Genomic DNA, 24163 nt, shown 5'->3' on the forward strand with positions numbered 1-24163 from the left:
TCATCGAAAATATCTTACAATACACAAAAATATCTTATTATCACTTTTTTTAATTTGGAAATAATTTTATTTTTCCAACAAAACTTCTTGTCTTAATACTTTGATTTTTTCTGTATTATGTTAATCATTTTGCAAGACATGATCATCCTAATAATTCATTTTATGTCTATGTCTACCGATCGTCTACAACGAGGGACAGGAGACCTTTTTCGAAAATATTAGTATCACTCAAAAATGTTAATTTATTACATCTATCTTTAAATAAACTATTTTATATTGAAAGTTTTTTAATATGCTGTTTATATGTGTTACTATTTTTTTTAAATTCTTCAAATTGTCTTTCGTTACGTTTCTCCATAAAATTTCTGAATTGTTAGCAGATATTATTAGTAGAATAAATACTTTACCTTCGTGAATGTGGCAGCTTTTCCCACAGTTGTGTTTTTAACCGTGAACTGGAGTTGTTGCACAAATGTCGGAACACGGTCTAAATTTTCAAGCATTTCTTTTTTATGTGTACCACCTGGTACCTAAAATACAAAGCAAAAATTTTCTTAATAGCATACATTTCTACTTTGTACTGATTGATTGTACTGACATTTATTAATGTATGTAATTGAATTTTTGAAATCAATTGGTAAAATTAATTGTAATAAATAAATGTCTCTTATTGTAATTGTTTCTTTAACATTATAAATATTTTTTTATAATTGTTTTTTTATAAAAGAGAATATGGCCTTCAATAAAATCATTGAAGTTCATTCAAAATTGTTTAATGAAAATCATGAAATCATAAAGAAAATCATGAATCTTAATTATGTTGTTTTAAAATTTAAAATAAATTCGAGGAAAGATAAAGGTTTTTATAGGGTTTCTGAGCATATAGAACTAAAACGTTGCGACAGTTAAAATTTGAAGAAAATCATTTCAGCAATATGCACGTCAGTGTTAAAAAAATATTTTTGTCATTAGCATGAAGTATTTCAAATTATAATAATAGGATAATACTATACGTTCTTGAATTATGAAATTGTAATAAAATGGTTTTCTTATATTTTTTAGTTTACTTTTTATTTCTCACAAAAATATGAATAGGATCTATTTTTATTTCATAAATTATGAACACAAAATTTTGAAAAAAATTATTTGTACATTTATAAAATATATATGCTACATGAACTTTAACACATATATAAGCTGGAAGTTTTTTTAGTGACAAAATTGTCAACTTGGATTTCATTAATATTCATGTAAATTACATTTGCTTGAGTTATTAAGGCTCTAATTAATAAGTTACATTGTAAATATTGTATTTTTTTAGTTTACTTTTTTCTTTTCACAAAAATATGAAAAAGGTTTACTTTTATTTTGTAAACTACGCAAATATTTTAGAAATAAACTATTTGTTCAATTATTCATAAAAAAACTATTCAACATAATTTTTTACACATATATTAGGTCGAAATATGGTGACAAGAAAGGTAATTTATATTTCCTGAATATCCATGTAATTTATATTTATCGGATATTATTTTATCAAATATTAAGGACGTAACTAATAAATTACATCTTTTTTTACTCTATATAACACCATTTTCGGTCAGATATTTTTCAAGTGACAAAAATGCTGATTAGGATTTTATAAACACCTCTGTATTTCATGTTACAATTGTAGTTCTTGACATTAATGCTTTACATTTCATACATAATAAAAAATAGTTTTTATCGTAATTTTGTCCTAAGTTTACTTTAAAGCTGCATAGAGTTGTCACAAATTATGCAAATTTACAAAATACAAAAAAACTAAATTTATAACCTGTTAAATATTTGGGTTTAATAACTTTTTTTATTTTATAATTAGGAATCCCATCGTGGCATTGAGGACAAATTGTAAGCATAAAATTAAAATACAATGTAAAACTTATTTTGTCCTCTTATTGTACGTTAAAGTTTGAAAATAACGACAGCATTAAATTGCTTTTAATTGATAAAAAAACATTTACTTATTTACCATAACATCCATTTACAATGCAGTAAGGAAGAGAGTAAAAAGCAAATGAGACTTAAAATGACAGAAAATGGTTTCTACATTTTCTAAGGTTGACTAAATTGATTATCAATTTAAGTGCATTCTAAATTGTATCACAAAGGCCTTAAAAACAGTTAGCTTTACATACTTCATTTCATTTGACTTTCTATAAATAATTTTTACGCTATTTACAGTAGATTAAAGTACAAATTTGAAGTGGTTATAGTTTGCAGATCATGATCTTATCAAATTCAAAAAGGTAATAGAAAATCTGAAGACAAGAAATACATAATTTCATGAATTTTAAAATCTTTAAAGCAACACCAGAGGGTTCAATTCTACACAAAAAAGTTGATGTCATTATTTCTTCTTCTACAATAAACTTTGGAAACTTAGGAAGCTTTTATAACTTAGGAGTGATTTTTTCCACACTACATTGAAAGAAAACAATAATCGAATATTTTTGGTGAAACATAATGCATATCTAATAACATGAATTCGCATGGCACACTTTTATAAATAATAAATATAAATTATGAGGTTTTTTTTTCAATTTATTTAAACCAGTAATTACCTGATATGAAAAATGTCTCACTACTTTATAAAACCTATTTGCTTCTTCTGCAAAAAACTCCGCTTGCGTAAACAAGTCCTGAAAATTTGAAGAAAAAAAATCTCATTTTATTATCGCGTCTAAATAATACAGGTTTTTCATAAAAAGCAAAGATTATGAATCAATTCTTTGCAATTTAAAATAATAAAAGACAATAATCATCGATAAAAAGTGAATATAAAATGTAATGAAATTCCATCAACATAACCTTGCGTGGATTGAAAAAAGTTTCATATACCATATAGTGTGGTTGAATTTCGTTGAGATTGCTCACTTTACATTAAATTATTGTCTTTTTTAATTGCATTAAAATATTAATATTAGAAAATATCATCTTTCAAAATAGAATGGTTTAATTTCGCTGAATAAGAACTTAAAATTATTAATTTCTCTCTTAAATTTAGTTGTGTCCTATAATTAAATTTTTCATTTTCGTTAACCACGCGACCAAGATTTAAGCGATAAATCAAGTCAGAAAGATGTAATTAAGAAGGATAAATATTGTTGCAAAAGAACCACCCCTTAAACTATGATGAACTAAGTTTTTGATGTATGAGAAATAATATTATTACAATACAAGACAATATACATTATATATTCGCAAATATTAATTTTAAAAATCAAAGTATTTGAAAACACACAGCCAAACTATGAGTATATTATTTTGCATGATTTAAAACCATGAGCAAATAATATTTAAAATTATACGTTAATCAATAATCAATATATTGCAATTATGTAGAAATACAGTATGTCCCAGATAAAACGCAACCCAGAAAAACGAAGCAATGGGAAGCTGAGAAAAAGGAATGTTTATTGAACAATGAACAAAAACCACAAGGAATGTCGAATTCTCGTGCTTTGTCAATTATTGACAAATTAAAAATATTTGAACGCCCACTGAAATAATCGAAAGCATTAACTTATATTTGTGTTCTTTTTTAAATCTCAATTCTACTTTTCCTCTATAGTTCAGCGAGGAATGATAGACAATTTGCGTACATAAATTTTTTTAAATATCCCTATAGAAAGAAAGTCTAGTGGTGACAAGGTCACATTCTATTGGAAATCAAGTATGGTTAAGGCAGCTCTATGGACAGTAGCATCATCCTGTGGAAACCAACGACACATTTTTAAACACGTAAATATTGACCATGAAATTCCTCTCCTTTCCTGAGTGCCCTTGGCGACAGATAGTTTGCCATCGCGCTATTTCCTCGTTTTCCATAGGTTGTATTTTATTTGGGACATAATGCACACCTAAAATGGTTATAACTTATTATTATAAGCAAAATGAACTTGTAAATTAATAAACTTCAATTATCGTTAAGAAATCATAACAAGAAAATTTTGCTTGGCTCTACTAACATAATTGGAGCACTGACAAATTTCTGAATATCATAAAAAGGATCAAAGAAAGAATAATCCCATAATTGAAAGAATAAATCAATTGAAGAACAATTCTATTTATCAGGAAATGGTCACCACTTCAAAACTCATATTTTGATTGTGGCAAGTTTGTCTCTGTTTAAATATATTATAATCCAGTGCTCGTGCTAAGGATTTCAAATTATTAAGCAGTGTATTAGCCAAATATCAAAATTATTCGCCATTTTAATATGTTTTCCAAAGTAACATATTTTTCTTTCCAGTGGAAAAAAAAAATCATTCGCCAATATTTCCGCCAAAACACAATTTCATTCGCCAAGTTTACGATTTTATTGCATTTGGCCAGGTGGAGAACGCTTAGCGTGGGCCCTGTAATCTAAAACAATATCGAATCAATAAATCATATTTTCAAGTGGAACAAAAACATGTCTACGAGATAGAAGGCTTCCTCACTTGTGTTGTTTTTAATTCACCTTCTCCTCTAGTGAATTGGTACATGGAGAAGGCCATTGTGGACATTGTTTTCGCTCTTCTTACAATATCATTATCGGCAGTCGGCCATTTGTCCGTTTCGGCATCCATTTCTGACGTCAGCTGTTTCATTTCTAAGCCTAACTTGGCAATATTCGATTGTTCCTGAAATAAATTATTAAAAACCATGCTATTGACATTAAGCAATGATGTCAATTTCATTTTGACAAAAACATCATTAATCTGAAACTAACTGATTAACAAAGGGATATTTTCAGTAAAAACTTTTTTTTAACTGAACAGAATGTGTATAGAAATATATATGTATATTTTTGTAGAATTTTTTATAAAGAGTTCTTATAGAATTTATAAAAATAGCTTATTGTAAAATTTTCTACTACGAATTTTTTGTCAAATTTGTATAAGCATTTTTGAAGAAAATTTTTGTAAAATTTGCCAGAAAACTTTTTGTGGAAGTTGTTTAGTTTAAAGCACTTTTCGTTAAGTTTGTCTGAAGAAATTTTGTGTATAATTTATTTTTTTAGAGAATTCGTATGATGAAAATTTTTATCTTAAACGGAACTTTTCTGTAGAGTCGCATAAATAACTTTTTAGTACGTATAAAGAATATTTTATTCAAGTTTTTATATTATAGAATTTGTGTTTAGATTTCTTTGCAAGATTCTTATAAAGAACTTTCGACAAATTTTTAAATTATTCAAATCCATCTTTTTTCTAAAGCACCAAATTTTAAATTTGTTGTTAAATTATGTGAATGTTAAATTAAAATGTTACGATTGAATCAATGCTAAGTGATACTAAAATAATAAAATATAGTGAAACTAAAGTAATTTTTTTAGTTAAGTCCATTTGCATAAATTTAATTCATTAAATCAATACAAAAAGTTTAAGATAATTATATAAATTAAAACAGAATAATATGCTAAATGTATGAATGTTGCTAAAATTATCGTAAAAACTGATGTGTCAATAATAATGAAATGCAAAGTTCTTCTCTGAATGCCTCTTTTATATCTCCAGAACCGTTTATGCTAACGTCCTGGAATTTGGACAGTGGCCGAAAATAGCAATTCAACCTTCGATACTAAAAATTATTTGAAATTTAAGCTCGGGGGAGATATTCAGGAGAGATATTTAAGGAATAGAAATGCTGAATTGCTTAAGATTAGCAATTGATAAAAACTGAAATGTAGACGATTCTGTTTTGTTTTCAAATATTTTAAAGATAACTTTTAGTAAAGTTTTCTAGCTTATAGCACTCATTTAAGAAAGGAGTTTATAGAACTTTCTTTGATGCTTAATTTTTTATTAAATTTATTAAATCATTTCCCAATGATCAACGTAATATATATGGATTATGTCAACAAATTAGTTTTCTAAAGCTTCCTGATTCCATGTTCTTATTTTGTTAAATTTAAATTAAAGGAGACGGTATTTGAAACAAAAGAGAAAGGTTTTCAACTAAAAACCAAAATTATTGGAAAAATAGTACTAATTCGTTTAGGAGAATAATCGTCATACTGTTACTGACGCCACTAATGCTTTCAGTTATACTTACTAGTTGAAATAAAAAAAAGGTATGTAATAAAAAGCAAAATTAATGGAGAATCGGGGCAAAGTAATTTAAGTGAAGTGCGTAAAAATTCACCTTACAAATATTGACGCCACTGATGATTAACAAGTTTTGGCAATAGCTACTAATTAAAGTAAAAAACAAGTTATGAACTAAAAAGTAAAGTTGTTAGAGAAGTGGTACTAATTCGCTTAAGAAAAGCATAAAAAATCGCAAACCTTTTACAGACACCAATAATGCTGAATTATTTTAAATATATAGATACTAATTTAAACAAAAAAGCTAAATTCTAAAAAGTAAAATTAAAAGAGAAATTATTCTAATTTGTTTAGGAGAAACGTAAAACATCAATGCACCATTTTTGATGCCAATGATACTTAGTTAATTTTGGTAATATTTATTAATTGAAACAAAAGATATACACTATGTACTAAAGCATAATTAATGGTGCAATGCAGCTAATTTAGCTTTGAGAAACGTAAATAATGTGCATTTTTAATCTTTTGATGCAGTTTAATGGGTACCAAATATACGTATTTAGGTACAATGCATAGTTTTGGTAGATTTGGTATCCGTTAAAACTACGCCAATACTGTGTAATTTTAATATAAATACTATTTAAAGAGTTGACCGCAAGCAATAGGTAAATGATGCTGAATAAAATTAATCTTTATTGTGATGGGATGTACTCCTAAAAATACACCGAAGAGCCATTACATTATGACCACCCTGCTAATAACATATAGGATCACCTTTAGCCCTTAAAACTGCTAGCACCCGCAGTGGCATTGTTTCCACAAGGTGCTGATAGGCAGTCTGAGGTATGTGGTACCAAGCGCTCACCAACTGATTCTGTTATTCCCTCACATTGCGAGAGGGTAGCGTGGCAGCACGAATTAGGTTTTCCAAGTAGGACCACCAATGCTCTATTGGATTTAGGTCAGGTGAATTTGGGGGCCAAGACATGACTTGAAAGTCACTGGAATGTTCCTCGAACTAATCCATGACGATTCGACCCTTATGACATGGTGCATGTTGGTAAACACCATCCCCCGCAGGAAAAACTGTTGTCATGAATGGGTGAACCAGTTCTGCAACTATGTGTTCAAGTAGCTTACAGAGGTCAGGGATTGTTCTATGAAGATTATGGGTCCTAATGTGCCCCATGAAAACATTGTTCCTGGGCGAGAAACCATGAAAACCTGGGCGAGCCCATTGTTATAGATGGAGGGTGGTCATAATGTAATGGCTCTACGGTGTATGTTTTGCTTAATCTAATAATGTCCAACAGGGAGGACAAAATATAAAATTATTTATGGAATTGAAATGGAAATATTTTAACTTTATTAGTTGTGTTGGTATATTGCTTTCACTTTAGTGCACGATTCTATAGTGTTCAGTACTGATTAATTTATTCGTTTTTTTTTTCAATCTGCTTGATGAACGTGTATTCAGTCAGTACTTTTATAAAACAAAATTTCTTGTATTCCCAATCGCAAAACTTTTATAGGGTTGAAACATCGTAAAATGCGATTTTATGACAATTTTCTGACTCCCTGAGTAGTAAAAATAAATTTCGAAATCTTCTTTTAGGGAATAAACATATGTTTAAGTCAAAAGATAAATACTTTATTACTAATGTGAGCAGTAATTCCAATTATGTATGTAAACATAAACTACACAAATAATCCCGAAACATAAAACGTTAGAGATTTATGGATTCGGATAAAAAAATTTTCATCGAAGAATATCAGAAATATTCAGAATTCTGTAGCAGAGCAATGCATGGAATGCATGTAAAATGTAATTGAGGTGGAATTTGGTGAATAAAAATTATTTTTTTCGGAACTGCAATTTATTATTTCACAACGTGTTCATCATTTCGCCAAAATAAACTAATTTAATTGTAGTCTTTTCATTAAAACTGTTTTATGATGCGTGAAATAAAAGGCATGGTAATTATTTTCAGGACGAATCCTAAAAATATTAAGGTTAGTCAGGAGTAGATTGGTAGAATCCCACAATATCTGTTGACCTATATCAAGATAACAAAGAGATTAACATAGTGAAAAAGAGTTGCACATGCTCGTATGAAAGTAAGAAATCACGAAAAAAGGCGACTGATCACTCGAATCTTGGCTCAAAATTGATTCAATATAAATCCTATAAGAATCAATATCGGGATGTCTAGACGTTTTAATATTGGTCCTAGAAGGGTCTAGATAGGGCCAATATAGAGCCTATTTTAGCTGAATAATGAATATGAAATATCGGGTTGATCTGACAATTTTACATCGAACCACTATTGGTTGTAAAGTGGCTGTAAATAAACGGGAGAATGAGACAATATTATGTATGGCCAATGTCGGAAAAATAACGGTCCTTTGAACTCTTATTAAGCCAAAAATTCATGAATCTTTGTCCGATGAGGGCCCAAGTTATTTTTCTTATTTTTATAAAATTTACAATTATTCTGGAGGTTTTTAACAATGTCTCTGTAAGCCTTTTAATTTCCTATTTCAGTTTTATGTTAAGTTCTGTTAATGGCCTGTTGCCATCCCGATTTTTATGTACTTTTTTTGCTTTTAATAAATGCCACGGTGGGGCTTCGTCGGGCCCCTCGACCAGCGCTGGGTCCGGTGCTCGAATCGCCCCTCCTCTCCTGAGGGGGAGGCCTGTGGCGGCGACCCGTGTACCCACATTTGGGGGGGGGGTTACCTTTCCATATTACTACCTTTCCATATTTGTCAACAATCACAAGTTTGTAGATTGCTATTTGGGTGATTCTCACATAATACAACAATTTACTGAAACTCCCTTAGAAATATAATATCATTCAGTGAAATGATGAAATTTTTAACGATTAGTTAATATCATCACTGTTAGCTTTTTGAAATGATTTTACACTAATTTTGACAATTACATATATTTTTAAAAATTTATGTTTATTTTCGAAATGTCATATTTCCTGGCATACCTACAGCAATATTTTCAGTATTTATTTCTTTGAAACTGCATGTATATATTTCTCTGACGAATTTTTTTACTTCTAAACTGTCTGAAGTATGTGCATAGGAACTGTATAATGTTCGTTAACTACACTACTCTCTTTAAGGTACTAGATAAGGTTACTATATTATTATTAAAAGTTCCATGAACCAATGTGCTCAAAACTAAGGTCATTTGTACTTAAGTCTTGATTCATGTGTGTTTATATATTTAAGCATGCATTTGTTTTTAACGCCAAAAATTTACAAAATATTCGACTGTTGGTCGAATTGGCTGTGATTTAGCACTAAAAATCGCAACTCTAAGCAACCAATTAACTAATTTTTAGTCAAAGCACTTCTTATATTACTGAATAAAATGAGAAGTACGCATGCCAATGTTTAACTTGCAGGAAAACAGAAAATATTGATATTACCTCTGCGTCAAGCTTTGTTGGTTGCTGATCTGGTACTGTTAACTGATTGGTTGTCACAATACTTTTGGGTGCAGCTGAATGATTGTTCGAGTTGCTCGCAGGTTGGAGACTTTGTCTCTGCAAATCAGACAAATCGAATGATATATAGAGTACTCTTTCTTGCACAAGATATTGTAGTGCTTTATGCAACAAATATAGGAATTGGGAAAATATATTGGTAAATCATATACTTTTTTAAATGTGACATTCTAGCATAAAACTATTTAATATTGTTTTTAGATAGTTTCTTTTCAAATTTAAGAACTTTTCTCTAGAGAGCAGCACAATACACAAAACTGTCTTTCAATTTACAGCCTACAGGAAATTTGATATTATTTTCATCCGAATCGTTTTCAATAAATATATAAATACAGATAGATGGATATATGAACTCTCACTATATCACCAAAGCAATTCGAATATATAATTTACGTCAAAAAATTTTTGATGTTAACAACAGAAAATATGATATAAATGTAGAAAATATGAATTAAAACATAAATATTTAAACAAAATTGTTCCGAAAATGTATGCGAAATCGTAAAATCGTAAAATATGGTTGCTTCTCTGAGATAAAAAGTATGATTAAAACTGTAACTGTAATATGTAACATTTACCGTATTTTTGGTTCTACGAGAACACTAAAAAGCACTGTAATTTTTAAAGAAATGCTTTAATTATGATTTTGGTAAAATGAACAATAAAAGATAGTTTTTTAATGCGTGATAAAAATTTGGTAATTTTATTATTATACCCTAAAGCATGGCATAAAAATAATTTACTCAGTCAAATAATAAATTTGCTAAATGTGTAGTAATCAAGGTAAGACCGTAGTTCAACTTTTAATCCTTAATAATTTGAAGTTTAAGAAAAGTGTATAATATAAGAAGAAAGAAAATATGATAAAATAACATTGTTAATTATCTGGTAATACATGTTATTATCTATGGTTATGACATTTCCGCTAAAAAAAATAATTATGTTTAATAAAACCAAAATATATGGTACTTAAACCATTCATTTGGTTATTTTTCATTTATATGGTTTACCGGAAATTCTGGTATTGAAAATTATAGTTCTTTTTACCACACATTTAGTAAAAATACAGAACAGAAAATTGCATTTAACCAAATAAATGAAATTTACGCTATGCTATAAGGTATCATGATGAAATTTCCAAACTTTATCACATTTACAATTTTTTTCACATATTATAAAACCATATGTTATTGCTAATTTTGCCAAACTCATTGCCAGAGCTCTTTGGTAAAAATAAGCTATTTTTAGGGTGTTTTCAAAGAGTAAGAAACGCGGTAAATTTTACTCTATTCTGGTAGTATTCAACTTATTTTTTTCCAGCGTAATGATTCTGGGTATTGATAAAAAAAATACTATTTTAAGAAGATAAAGCACAATTAAACTCAACACAATTTGTAAAAATATTCCTACGAATTATGTGCATTTTCATTGCTTTATACTTAAAGAAAAGCATGTATTATTGTATTGCTGAAATTATGAAACCGAAATGACATAAAAGCTTTGGTAACTGAGAGAGACATACGATCGCTAAAGTCAAAAGAAACTGGCTTAATGGATTTTTTTTATACTTTCAATAGAGATCCCTCGAGTGCCTTTGTTTTTATTTCTTTGAACTAGCAATTTGGAACAGCTATATTCTGTTAGAATTTTATTCTAAAATTATGATATAAATATTTTCATCTTTACAGTTTTGAAACCATTTAAAACTAGTACGGTTATAAAACCATTTATACAAAACTGTACGGTTTTTGAGCCATTTACAACTAGCATGATTTCAAAACCGTAAGAAAGACATTTACCTGGACAGAAGCTTTTCGTTAGGTAACAGGCCTTGGAGAATGCATGACACTGGAAACTCTTAATGTGTTAAAGGGAATGGTGAAAATACTGTTGGGTTAAAGATTCGAACCCCAGTTCTGCCGACCAGGAGACTGATAGATCCACCCTCTCGGTTATAATGTGTACGCATTTGCAAGAAACTAAGCGACTTTATTAGATTGGCCTAGTTGCAACGATAAAACTTTGGTTATTTAATCGTATTTAATGAAAGCAGCTAATAAACGGATTTTCTTACAGTTAACAGCTTGATTACCATTTTATTTATGGTTATTCGATTATTTTTTTTAAATAAGGTAAAATAACTATTAAATATGTTGTTATTTAATCATTTTCTTCCAAGGAATTTCTAAAAGTGTAAGGTATATTTTCATAACTTTTTTTACAAAGATTTCTTATATATATAAGGGTAGTTCTCAAATGTAGGTAGGTTCTTCTTCAAATGTAACTTACAGCTAAAAATTGTTGAGTTAATTTATAAATCTGTCTACAATTACCTTAATTTTTTTATTTTTTTCTGTCCAACTAAAGTGTCCGAATTTGGCAATTTATGATCTTAACCAATGCAACCCTAAAAATTCTTCATTAAAACAATTTCTAGATGTTTCCAAAGAAACATAGGAGTGCAAAACTTAAACAATATTGCAGTTACTTAAAGCATATGTTAATGTCCATATGTAAAAGCATATGATATGTCCAAATGCATACATAATATGTTAGACATAATATGCAATACATAAATATGTTGTATATTGCTCGGGGAAAGATTTTCTGAAAAAAATAGTTCAGTGTTTACTTTGCCTGCTCATAAAAGTAACATATGAAATCTATTATTTTGACAGAAAATAGATTAATTTAAGTAATTCAAACTTATTTCAACAAGCTTAAAATAAAATAATATTTATAAATTTTTATGAAATATTTCTACTACAAGTAGCATAAATACAAAATAGCATTTTGGAATAGATAAAGTATAAGAAAATCCGAACAATTCAACATACGCAATGTCGATAGTTTTTCTCATAAAGATAATCTGATATTCTAAAGTTCGATGAAAAAAATTATCATAGTGCTAATTTTATTTAAAAGGAAAGTTTATTACATAACTAATGAAGATTATAAAATAAATATCCGTAGAATTCAAACTTTGCTGCTGTTAAAGTTATTGTTAAATCTCTTTAGAAGTGCCCATATGATAAGGTTTGTCCTTACAAAACACTGCACATGATATACCTTTCATATAGCAGCTATAAACGTTAAAATAATTGTAAGTATTAGTTATAAAACCATTTTCGTTCATTCATATATTAATGACAGTAATATAGAGAGGGGGTTCAAATTCTTGGACTTACATTAAACTCATTGGAAGGGTTGGAAGTGTAGTTAGTGACAGTCATTTTGTCAGGTTTTGTCGGAAGGGTGGCAGCATTTCGACACAGTTCGGACACTTCTTGCGCAAGTGCCGTGACATCTTGGTCGAGAGCTTTCCAGACATCCATGAAAACTTCGACATTTTCTCTCGCTACTTTACTACTCGGGTGAAGGAAGAGTGTATGACAAGCACTTAGAACCTTCAAATATTTCAAAACACGTTATGCTGTATTACAAATAGGCAAGGAAAATATTCAAAATGTTTCAAATATTCAATTTCTGACATTCAAAATATTTCTAATATTCAATTTCAGACATTCAAAACATTTCAAATATTCAATTTCAGACATTCAAAACATTTCAAATATTTGATTTCAGACATTAAAATTATTTCAAATATTTAATTTCAGATATTCAAAATATTTCAAATATTCAATTTCCGACATGCAAAATATTTCAAATATTCAATTTCAGACATTCAAAATATTTCAAATATTAAATTTAAGACATTCAAAATATTTCAAATATTTAATTTCCAACATTCGAAATATTTCAAATATTTAATTTTAGACATGCAAAATATTTCAAATATTCAATTTCAGACATTCAAAATATTTCAAATATTCAATCAATTTCAAACATTCAAAATATTTAAAATATTCAAAGCATTACAAGTATTTCATTTCAAGTATATATTATTTCAAGTATTTCATTTCAAGCATATAATATTTCAAGTATTTCAAACAATCGAAAAATTTCAAGAATTTAAAACACCCATTACCTTCTCTCAATCATCCAAAACATTTCAAATATTAAAATATCTCAAGTATTCCAAATATTTTGAACACTCGAAATATTTCAAACATTTCAGTCAAAGAAATCCTTAAAAAATTCAAAACATTTCAAAGATAAAAAACTTTTAAAAATGCTATTCCACATTAGGCTTTCAAATAATTCAAAGAATTGCTTATTTTTAATTAAAAATCCTAACACTTCAAGCATTCAAATAATTTACAAAATGTTGCGCTATGTTTCAAATCTGTAATACTAATATTCAAAATTTCAATATTTTAAAATATACAAAATATTTTAAAATAACCGATATAATTCAAATTATGCTAAACAAATATTCTAAATTCAGAAGTTTCAAAATGTGCTGCTGGAATATTCAAATTTTAAATATTAAAAAAAATTCGAAATACTTCAACTATCAATAGATTTTACAATATATGTATTTATATGATATATATTTTACAATATAAAATATGCTGTGTTACGTTTTAAATATTCTAGGCAAACATTCGAAATTGAAATAAATTCAAAATATATTATGTATTCAAACTAGAATTGGTATTTATGCATTTCAAAATTATTTGAATTATTTGAAATTCGCTTAACATCTTATATGATGCAAAAATATTTAAATTTCATCTATTTAAAGTTCAAGTATTTCAAATATTGGCTAAACACGACAAATTTTACTATATTCTAGTAGCATGGACTATGATTCTTTTTCTTAGAATTGCAATCGCCAAGCAACCTAAGTAAATATAAACTAGCTTACAGTTTTACACAAAAAAGTAGACTTTAAATGTGTAAATTAAAAGATTTCTTTTTTTAACTTTCACTTGAGGAAAGTTAAAAGAAAAAATTACCGAGCTTTTTGATATTCCCATAGAGTTACAAATATCGTACATTTTACAGTATTCTGGTAGGTTTGATCATACTTGTTTTTCAGTGCATGCAATATCATATATTAAAATAGAATTATATCTCTTATTGTACTATATAATTATACATTCTTGCACTTTGTTTTATTATATGAGAGAAATAATTTAATTTTAAATAGGAGAAAATATTGAAAGTATAGTTTTCTCAAATAGCGTCGACTTTAAAAAAGAATCATAACTCAAAATTACATGCACTATATTAAACATTATCCCTATTACGATAAATATTTTGTATAGCAATAGCATACTTTTAACCCTGGAAAAAAGTTTAATGTCTTTCAGAAAGTTAACTTTTTGAAATAGAAGATTAGTTATACAAAAAGTCTATGCTTGAATAACGAAAATGTTGACTTTCGAAATACTATATAAAATTAGTAAAATCCGAAAAAGGACTTCTTTAAACTAATCCTTGCTCTTTATTTCATTCTATAAATAAATCTTTTTTTACGGCAATAATACAAAAAAAATTGTTTGAAAACTGCTTGCTATACAACAAAGAAGCTAATTAAAACCCATTCTTAATGTTTTGAAACATCAATTATATCTTTCTGTTTCGCCTAACTGATTCATTTTTTTAAAAAAAATTCAGAAAATAGTTTCAGAAAACTTTTTCAGAAAACAGTGACAACTGACAAAAAATCACTGTTTATATTGTATTATATAATATTATATTATATTATATTATATTATATTATATTATATTATATTATATTATATTATATTATATTATATTATATTATATTATATTATATTATATTATATTATATTATATTATATTATATTATATTATATTATATTATACTATACTATACTATACTATACTATACTACATTATATTATATTATATTATATTATATTATATTATATTATATTATATTATACTATACTATACTATACTATACTATATTATATTATATTATATTATATTATATTATATTATATTATATTATATTATATTATATTATATTATATTGTATTATATTATATTATATTATATTATATTATATTATATTATATTATATTATATTATATTATATTATATTATATTACGTTACGTTACGTTACGATTCCCTATACTTTTAATACATTAAAAAGTATTGCATAAATAATTAACGAATTTTGAAATATATTTGCAAACAAATAGCAATATCTTTGGATTGAAAGTATTAATCACAGCAATATCTATAGAAATTCTACCACATATAAATAATTGGCAAAACTTGTTTTCTGTTAACTTGTGGATTTTTTAAAATTCAGTTACAAAATATTAAACTTTTTTTTCTCTTATACGAATTAATGACATCAATCATTATAGTATGCTTGTAAATTATTCACGTTTGATTAATTTGCAAAATTTTTAAAATGTATCTGCAAAGAAAAATTTACATATTAAACGTGCTATAAAAATTTCAATATTTATAAATAATATACAAACTTGTGGCCCGTAAACTTGTAGACAAGTTTCAGTGTTCTTCGACAGAACTTGAACTGATTCTGCACTGGCTACGTGGTGTAGAAGTTTGCACACCTGGAATTTAAAAAAAATGCAACTTGGCGTTAATAACTTACAAAGCACTAAACTTCAAAGAACTTTACCAAATCAACAAAGATATTTACATACAAAATAAATGTATGTAACGTTTACTGCATGAAAAAGTGTCAAAGTTTGTATGAAATATCAATTATAATCATTTTCAAACGTGCATTCAAATTGATGAAAAATTTACAGTATAATACTAAAATTATGTTTCCAAGTTGAAGGACAAAACAATCAATCTTTTATGTTCACCTTTAAATTTATAAACATTTTTCGTGTTTTTCTTTCAAAAAAGTGAGACAATCTCATCTCAATCAGAAAATACTGTAAAGATAGAGATCCAGGGCATGCTCCGCAATATACACTACCAAGGTTATTTCGGTAACTCTTATATGTTAAATATCACTGGTGATAAAAAGTATTTTTCGAATAAGTTTGCAAACGTATTAATATTTGAAAGCGTAATGAAAAAATGGAAAAAATTATTAAATTTGTTTAAAAAAATATTAATGAGTTTAAAAAAATTTAAATTTTGAAAAATGTATATAAATAAAAGTAGGAAAACAAAATAAGGAAAAGATTAAAATCTTGTCATCTGCAACACGATTATATCAGAAAAGAAGAATGCTTTCTAAGTAATATAGTGCTTTGTAACATTGTAATATAATAATAATAATAATAATATATACGTATATGTATAATACGTATATTTGTAAGTTCAAAATACATATATGTGTAAGTTCATAATGAAGATAAAACAAAGGAAAATTATAGACAAAGGAAAAAGAGGGTAAAATAATAATTAAAAAAAATAGCAAACAACTGATTAAAAAAAAGGATGAAATTTCTTAAAAATGAACCGGAAAAAAAAGATATAATTTTTTCATCAGCCCACACGATTATATCAGCAAAAAAGAGTGCTTTCTGATATTGTATCAATATAGCCAAAGCGAAATATATTAATACAATAGTGTGAGGAGCACTCAAAATTTTTTTTTACAAAAATTACAACAAATATATATATGTATATATAAAGTATATTACGTCTGTTAAAGTATATTACGTGAAAGCAGATAATAAACGATTTTTTTCACAGTTAACATTAACATTATTCATGGTTATTAGAATGTTTGTTAATATATGGTTAAATTACAATTAAATAAATTGGTATTTAACCACTTTTTGAAAAAATTTCTAACATTGCAACGAAAATAAGATTTAAGGTCTGTGAATTCCTTACATCTCAAAATCTCTATTTTAAGTATAAAAAAATTATTAATCTTTATATTGATGTACCTTAGTAAGTTACTGTGTATAAAAGATTTATGGGTGCTAAGAGAAACAACTTTTTTAATTACTTAATTAATTACAAAATCTTTAAATCTTAAAAAACCTATCATAAAAATTTTGTAAACCTAAGTATTTAATTAATCCCAATATTATATCTTTATTGATATACTAGCCGTTTAAGGCGGCCAGCTGTCCGCCACGCTATGTTTCTTGGGCCCTAGCACTGCTAGTAGAGACACGATCCTCTTCCAATCTTCTTTGACATTTCTCAGGTGTTTCTCGGACCCCAGCACTGCTAATTGAGACACGAACCTCTTCAAATCTTCTTTGACGTTCCTCAGGTGTTTCTCGGGCCCTAGCACTGCTAGTTGAGACACGATCCTCTTCCAATCTTCTTTGACGTTTTTCTGATACTTCTTCGGCTCTAGAATTGCTTGTCGAAATTCGGTCATGTTCCATCCTTCTTTGACGTTCCACAGACGTTTCTTGGGCCCTTCTTCATCTTTGAGAGTCTCTTAATACCTTTTTCTTTGACAAAATACTAAGTTTTTAGGAAGGCCGTTCTGCCATGTCAGTAATCGGGTTTTTAAGAAATCAACGAATACTTTAGAACAACAATTACTATGAAAGCAAATCATGAAACTTCAATATTAAAATCTAAGTACTTACCTGCAAACTGAAACTTTCTGAAAATAACTAATTACATTTAATAAAAACTGTTAAAATAAAAAATAGAAAAACCAAAGAGATCCAAGGCAATGTGATCGTTTCTTCAAAAACAATTAAATTCCTATTTTATATATTATATAGCTACAACGCTTAAGAAAAAAAAAACTAAAATGCTAAATACATGAAAAGAACACGAAAACGAATTAATTTTTTATGCTATCAATTTCTATTTCTATATAATTTTTTATGGTATCAATTTCTATTTCTATATCGCTTCAAAAATTATCGTCTTCGCTTAAGAAAAAAAAATAGAGCGTGGAAGGAAGAAGAAAAACTTATTATAACAATTATGAACAGCGACAAATATATCAAATCGAAGCGTTCTATTATATGATCTAAAATATGAATCTTGTAATAAAAATTAAAACATATGATCTTGAAATCATTAATATGATAATGATTACCTTTCATATGGTAACGGCTTACTGGAAATTCTGTTTTTAAAAATTATAGTTCTTATTATCCTATTTTTAGTAAGAAAGCAAAACTAAAAAGTAAATTTAACTGAATAAATGGTTCTAATGTCATGCTCTAAGATATTCATTTTATTTAATAACCGTCGTTGAACAGCCGACTCAATCACTGAGTGTACGACTACTAATGTTCTACGTCGTAGCCTTGTAATTTTGAACCCAGTTCAGAAGACAAGGGAACTTTCCTGGATCAAGTATTCGGATAAATTCGCCCTTGAAGTTTCGGACTTTTTTGGTGGAACTAACCCGCCTCTGCGTTACATGGAGAGGAAAACAATTAGGACCTCCCACGGTAAGCCTGACAGCAAGGAGACTCTAACGCAGGATCCGTCTACCACTGAGGATATTCCACTTCAGCACTGTAGTCGGTGCATGCCGGATGCGGAATTCGTATCTACCAGCTATCACTGGGATTCGAACCCTGTTTACCTCATTGAAAGGCAAACGCTCTATATGATAAAATGACCAAATTTTACCACATTTGCCATAAATAATAAAATAATCTTTTATCGGTTATTTTACGATACTCATTACCAAAGCACTTCGGTAAAATGCACCGTGCCTTTTAGTGTTCCCATAAAATCAAAATACGGTAAATTTTACCATATTTTGGTTGCTTTGATAATCCTATTTTTTTGGTGTAGTAAGTTACGCTGTATAAACGATGAAATCAAAACAAAAAATCGATTGGAGGAATGGGAATCCTTTAAATCTCTCTGACAAGTATCAAAATGTAAATAATCTTATTACTGTTAATAAATTATGGTGCATAAAAAGTGATATCATCATCATCTTCTTAACAATTATTTTACCTCTTGCAGATGGTCTGATTGTTCGCTAAATCTTTCACTGATTTCTTCCAGCCTGGGATGATCTCCTGTCATAGATGCATGTTTCAACCTGTTTAATAGGGTTGATTTGTCTACATATTTCAGAAGATCTTCAGCTTGCTCCAATGCTGTGTTTTGTAGCTGAAAAAAGAATTTGGGTTAAATAACATGTAAACATATTAAGTTACATTAAATAGTTAATAATGCATTATATATGGGAAGGTAAACAATGACATCGGGATTTTCTGCAAGGTGGGGCTAAATAATGCTCAAAACTATAAAAAATTCTGGATTAAATTACAATTTAAAGTACCTGCAATTTATATGCATCATCCGTAAAATCCATTTTAGCGTAAAATATTATACATTTAATACGCATTTATTTAATGAGAGAGATTCAGTAATTTTATGGTAATCATTGTTGTAAAATAAAAGGTATATGAGAATTTTTTTGTTCCGTAACATATTCCATTAAAAATAGATTTTAAGGTAAAAAGTAACGGCAATATTTTCTACCAGAATTTTTTTTCAGTGTAAGCAAAATAGAAAAACAATTTTTTTCTGATAATATTATTTTTTTTCTGATGGAATTTTTTTCTCTGATAGAATTTAGCAAGAATTTGTTTTCTGTTAATATTATTCTCCAAATCTAAAATGTAATTTTTACGATTGGAGAGACAATGATTAGATACGCCAAACAACTGCAGCAGGGAATAATTTAAATTAGATATTCAACACAAAAGTATATTTTTTAATAAATTTTACATAATTTAAAAAAGGAAATTTAATATTTTAGAAACAATAACTTGAAAGGATTCAAAATTCAATCATAATTTTGTTTCAATGCAGGAAACTTTTTAAGTTCTTATTAAAAAAAGCACTTCATATTTAATTTCATGTTTAAAAATTAATTTAGCTAATTGGATTCAATTTTTTGACAATACCATTGAAATTTTCGTGGCTTAAAAAGATGCATTTTCCCTCCTTTTTAATCTAAAAGCTATGAAAAATTTTTAAATTAACTAATGAAAAATAACAAAAAAATTAAAGTTTTTTTTTTGTATTAAATTCTTTGATGGTAAACCAATTTCATAAATGGTTGTAAAAATGTTTTGATTCATTCTTGGAACTAGCATTAGGGCTGTTGCAAACATTTCAGAAAATGTAAAAATAAAAAGAACAAACATTACGAGATTTAAACTTTAGTCTGATGTCTTGATGTTAAATGGTGTTAAACTTTGACTGGTGGCTGATTTTCGACTCATGTCCTGCGGTTATTCATTTACCTTAAAGATATCTAAATATTATGGGTATACAGATCTGTGTCTGAATTTGTATGATTTGAATTGTTGTCCGTCCTCACTAATTAATTGACCTATGTAAGGTTAGCCCAAATTAAATAATGAGGTCTTTATTTTATTTTATAACCGTCGTTGAACAGCCGACCCAATTTTCGGTTTATGACTACTAATGCTCTACTCTGTAGCCTTGTAATTTTGAACCAATCCAGAAGACAAGGAAACTTGGATCAATACCCCCAGAGGTGTGATTTACAATGGGAACATGGAGGACTTTGTGACTCGACAAATTTAAATCGCATAAGTCACAATTTACTACACGAGGAGTCTTTGGCAGGTGGAGATCGAACCCACGGCTTCTTGCGCATGTGTCCAGAGCCCTACCAACTAGGCTATTCCGGCACTTAAAATAATGAAGATTGTGACTTAATAAGTAAAATTCCTATAATTAACACATACTCAAATGAATACTGCATGGTAAAAAGCACCGGCACTTGAGAGCAGGTACATTTTGCTGTAAAATTCGATGTACAGTAATTTTTATATATGCAGTAATATTATATAAATCACTGATCTTTGTAACTGAATAAATAATGCTGTTAAAAGCATGATATACAATTTTACTGTAAAAATGAATTTTTCGGCAAAATGGATATTACAGATGATGCACTCGGAAACTTAGTACTTTTTACCATAATTTGATCTGGAATTTTTTACGGGGCAGTTACTTGCCTTGGTTACGTAGCATACATCAACGCGATAGTCTGACGCTTCACAAATAGAGTACCTGTGAAGGATGTCAAATAAAGTGCACAAATAAAGCAACTATTAAAAAAACTAATAAAGTGCGCAAATAAAGGAAAAAAACAGACATACTATAGTTTTGATTCTATAAACAAGAACCTTCATCAATGTAGAAGCAACCAATTTCGTGTTTTGATGCTAAATAAGGATCTTGTTACAAGAACTAAAACTTTATAGTATCTGCATTTGTTTCTTTTGGTTTTATGTGTGCATTATTCACGTTATTTTGATATGTCCACACGTTGTTCAAAATATAACTACTCTTCATTCGGGCATAGTTTCTTGATTTTCAGAACATCACTATTAATAAACTTGGTCACGTGGCATACATCAACGCGATAGTTCGACGGTTCGCAAATAGAACATTAGTGATGTTTTAGTTGAAACTCGAAACCGGTCTGAAGTTAGTGCAAGGTTTGTTTATGCCGTATTCTATAGTTTCCAAATCACAGTTTAGTGAAAAAGGAAAACAAAATGTATAAATGCGCACAAATAAAGCAACAATAAAGACACAAACAAAGTGTACAAATAAAAGGAAAAAATAGATGCTATAAGTTTGGTTCTATAAACAAGAACCTTCCTCAGTGTAGAAGCAACCAATTTTTTGCTTTGATACTGAGCAAGGTTCTTCTTAATGGAACTAAAACTTTATAGTATCTGATTTTTTAGGCATCAAGTGCGATTTATTCAAGTTGTTTTGATTTGCCTACACGTTGCTCGATATATAACTACTCTTCATTCAGAAATAGTGTCCTGATTTTCAGTAGACAACGATTAGTAAACTTCTGGGTTTTCAGAAAACTATAGTAAAATAAATAGTTTTTTGAAAGTGCGGAATTAGCAATGAATAAATTTGTATAAATTCATAGAACTTTTAAAAATTATAATGTTCTTGAATTTTAAGCTGAGATGAGTATGTCATAATTAAAGTAAATAAATGATTTTCGCTGCTTTAAAGTTAGCAACAGAGAAAAACAGATAAGAAATAGTAAACATATATGATCATTTAAAGGTTACTTTAAAAAAATAATAAGTTTACGAAAAAAAAGATCTGATGTTCCCTCATTGCTAAAAATTACGTTGCTATTCAATTTTTTAGTGAAGATAAAAATAGAAAAAAGTATTTCAGATTCTATAAGTAAAGGAAATTTGAAAAAAAAAATTGCTAATTTCTTTCATCTTTCTTCTATTAAAAAACTAGGTTTTATACATGATCGAAGAAAATGCTGATTTTATTGAACTATTTGCTCTAAAAAAATATATAAATTCGGTTCAAAATAATACATGAAATAAATCTCTGATTTTGTTGAGTCTTTTTTCTTTTTAAAATACCTAACAGATTCGATAAAATTAAATGAAAGAAAATACTGGTTTTCCTTGGGTTTTTTCTAGAAAAAAATTACAGATTCGTTAAGTAATGTGAATGAAAAAAAGGAAGATGCCGATTTTTTGAAATTTTAATTCTAGAACAAAAATGCAGATATGGTAAATAAATTAAATGAAATAAAACTAAAGCATCTTCCAGTCTTTCTTCGAATAAGAAATGTTGCAGATTTGTTAAATAAATTTAAAAAAAGTGAACTTTCTTAAACCTAACTTGCGTAAAAAAAAGTGTTACAGATAAGTGAGTTAAATGATATAAAATTCGATTTTTTTCGGGCCTTTCTTCTAGTAAAAAAAATGTTTCAGGTTTGATAAGTAAATTAAATGATATAAAATTTGTGTTTTTTGAGCCTTTCTTCTAGAAAGGAATGCTACAGATCTGATAAGCAAATTAAATAAAAAATTATTTTCGCTTAGAAACAAAATATGGTCCGAACTTCCTAAATATGGCAAAATTACCGTGGTCCTGGCTCTATGTGAACAACAAAAAGCTCAGTAATTTTGCTGAAGCGTTTGGGCAATAGTTTTGTTTAAATTAACAGTAAAATATGGTTTTATGATATGTTATAAAATTTGATCAATGTAGTAAAATTCGGGAATTCTATCATAACCCCTTAAAGCATGGCATAAAAATCCTTTATTTGGTTAAATATATGCTTTTCGGTTCTGTATTTTTTACGAAAGGTATAATAATAAGTACAAGAGCTTCAAAAACCAAAATTCCTGGTAAATTGTCTCCATATGAACGGAATAATGACCAAATTAATGGTTAAAAACTATACATTTTGACTTTATTACCAGAACTAATATTTCTTTTGACCAAAAATGTCAGTATCATACATTATGGTAAATATTTTTCTCTGTGAGAATATTCTAAGGTCGTATTTGTAGTCAAAAGAAAAAATAAAATGCTATAGATTAGATAAATGAATTAATTATAGATATTTTTTAATTTTTAGAAAATACCTTAAAATCAATCTAAATAAAACATCAGCTTATATCCGGAGTAACTTTAATGCATTCTAGTAGTATATGTATTTGTAATTTAGCTGAGCTATTTAAATATATAAGGTAACAAGAATTTGTGTTGGTAAGTATATATAGTATTTTTGAATAATATTATCTTATTTTAAGTCGCTATAATAGCAGAATCGGCGAGATTTCAACCACCAAGAGTGTTGATCTTCCTTTTGTTTTCAAAAAGTTTCTCTTCTAATGTTTATTTAAAAGCCCATTATTCGCATAAACTTAGATCGTGCAAAGCGTAATAATACAGGCGACATT

The 24163-nt window shown here is 27.8% G+C and overlaps 1 protein-coding gene across 1 annotated transcript in view; it reads right to left on the minus strand.

The window, feature by feature from the left end:
* LOC107442117 (alpha-catulin) overlaps positions 1-24163 on the minus strand; it is a 313254-nt gene that overhangs the window by 12256 nt on the left and 276835 nt on the right. Inside the window, exons 9-15 of the mRNA XM_087149981.1 lie at positions 19377-19535; positions 15971-16063; positions 12787-13005; positions 9521-9637; positions 4485-4667; positions 2604-2681; positions 408-530 (exon numbers count right to left, since the gene is read on the minus strand). Of these exons, the coding sequence (XP_087006107.1) occupies positions 408-530; positions 2604-2681; positions 4485-4667; positions 9521-9637; positions 12787-13005; positions 15971-16063; positions 19377-19535 (972 nt within the window). The remainder of the gene's footprint in view (positions 1-407; positions 531-2603; positions 2682-4484; positions 4668-9520; positions 9638-12786; positions 13006-15970; positions 16064-19376; positions 19536-24163) is intronic.

This window comes from Parasteatoda tepidariorum, chromosome 8 (assembly GCF_982258835.1).
Source record: "Parasteatoda tepidariorum strain Cologne lab strain chromosome 8, Ptep-v5.0, whole genome shotgun sequence".
NCBI lineage: Eukaryota > Metazoa > Arthropoda > Arachnida > Araneae > Theridiidae > Parasteatoda > Parasteatoda tepidariorum.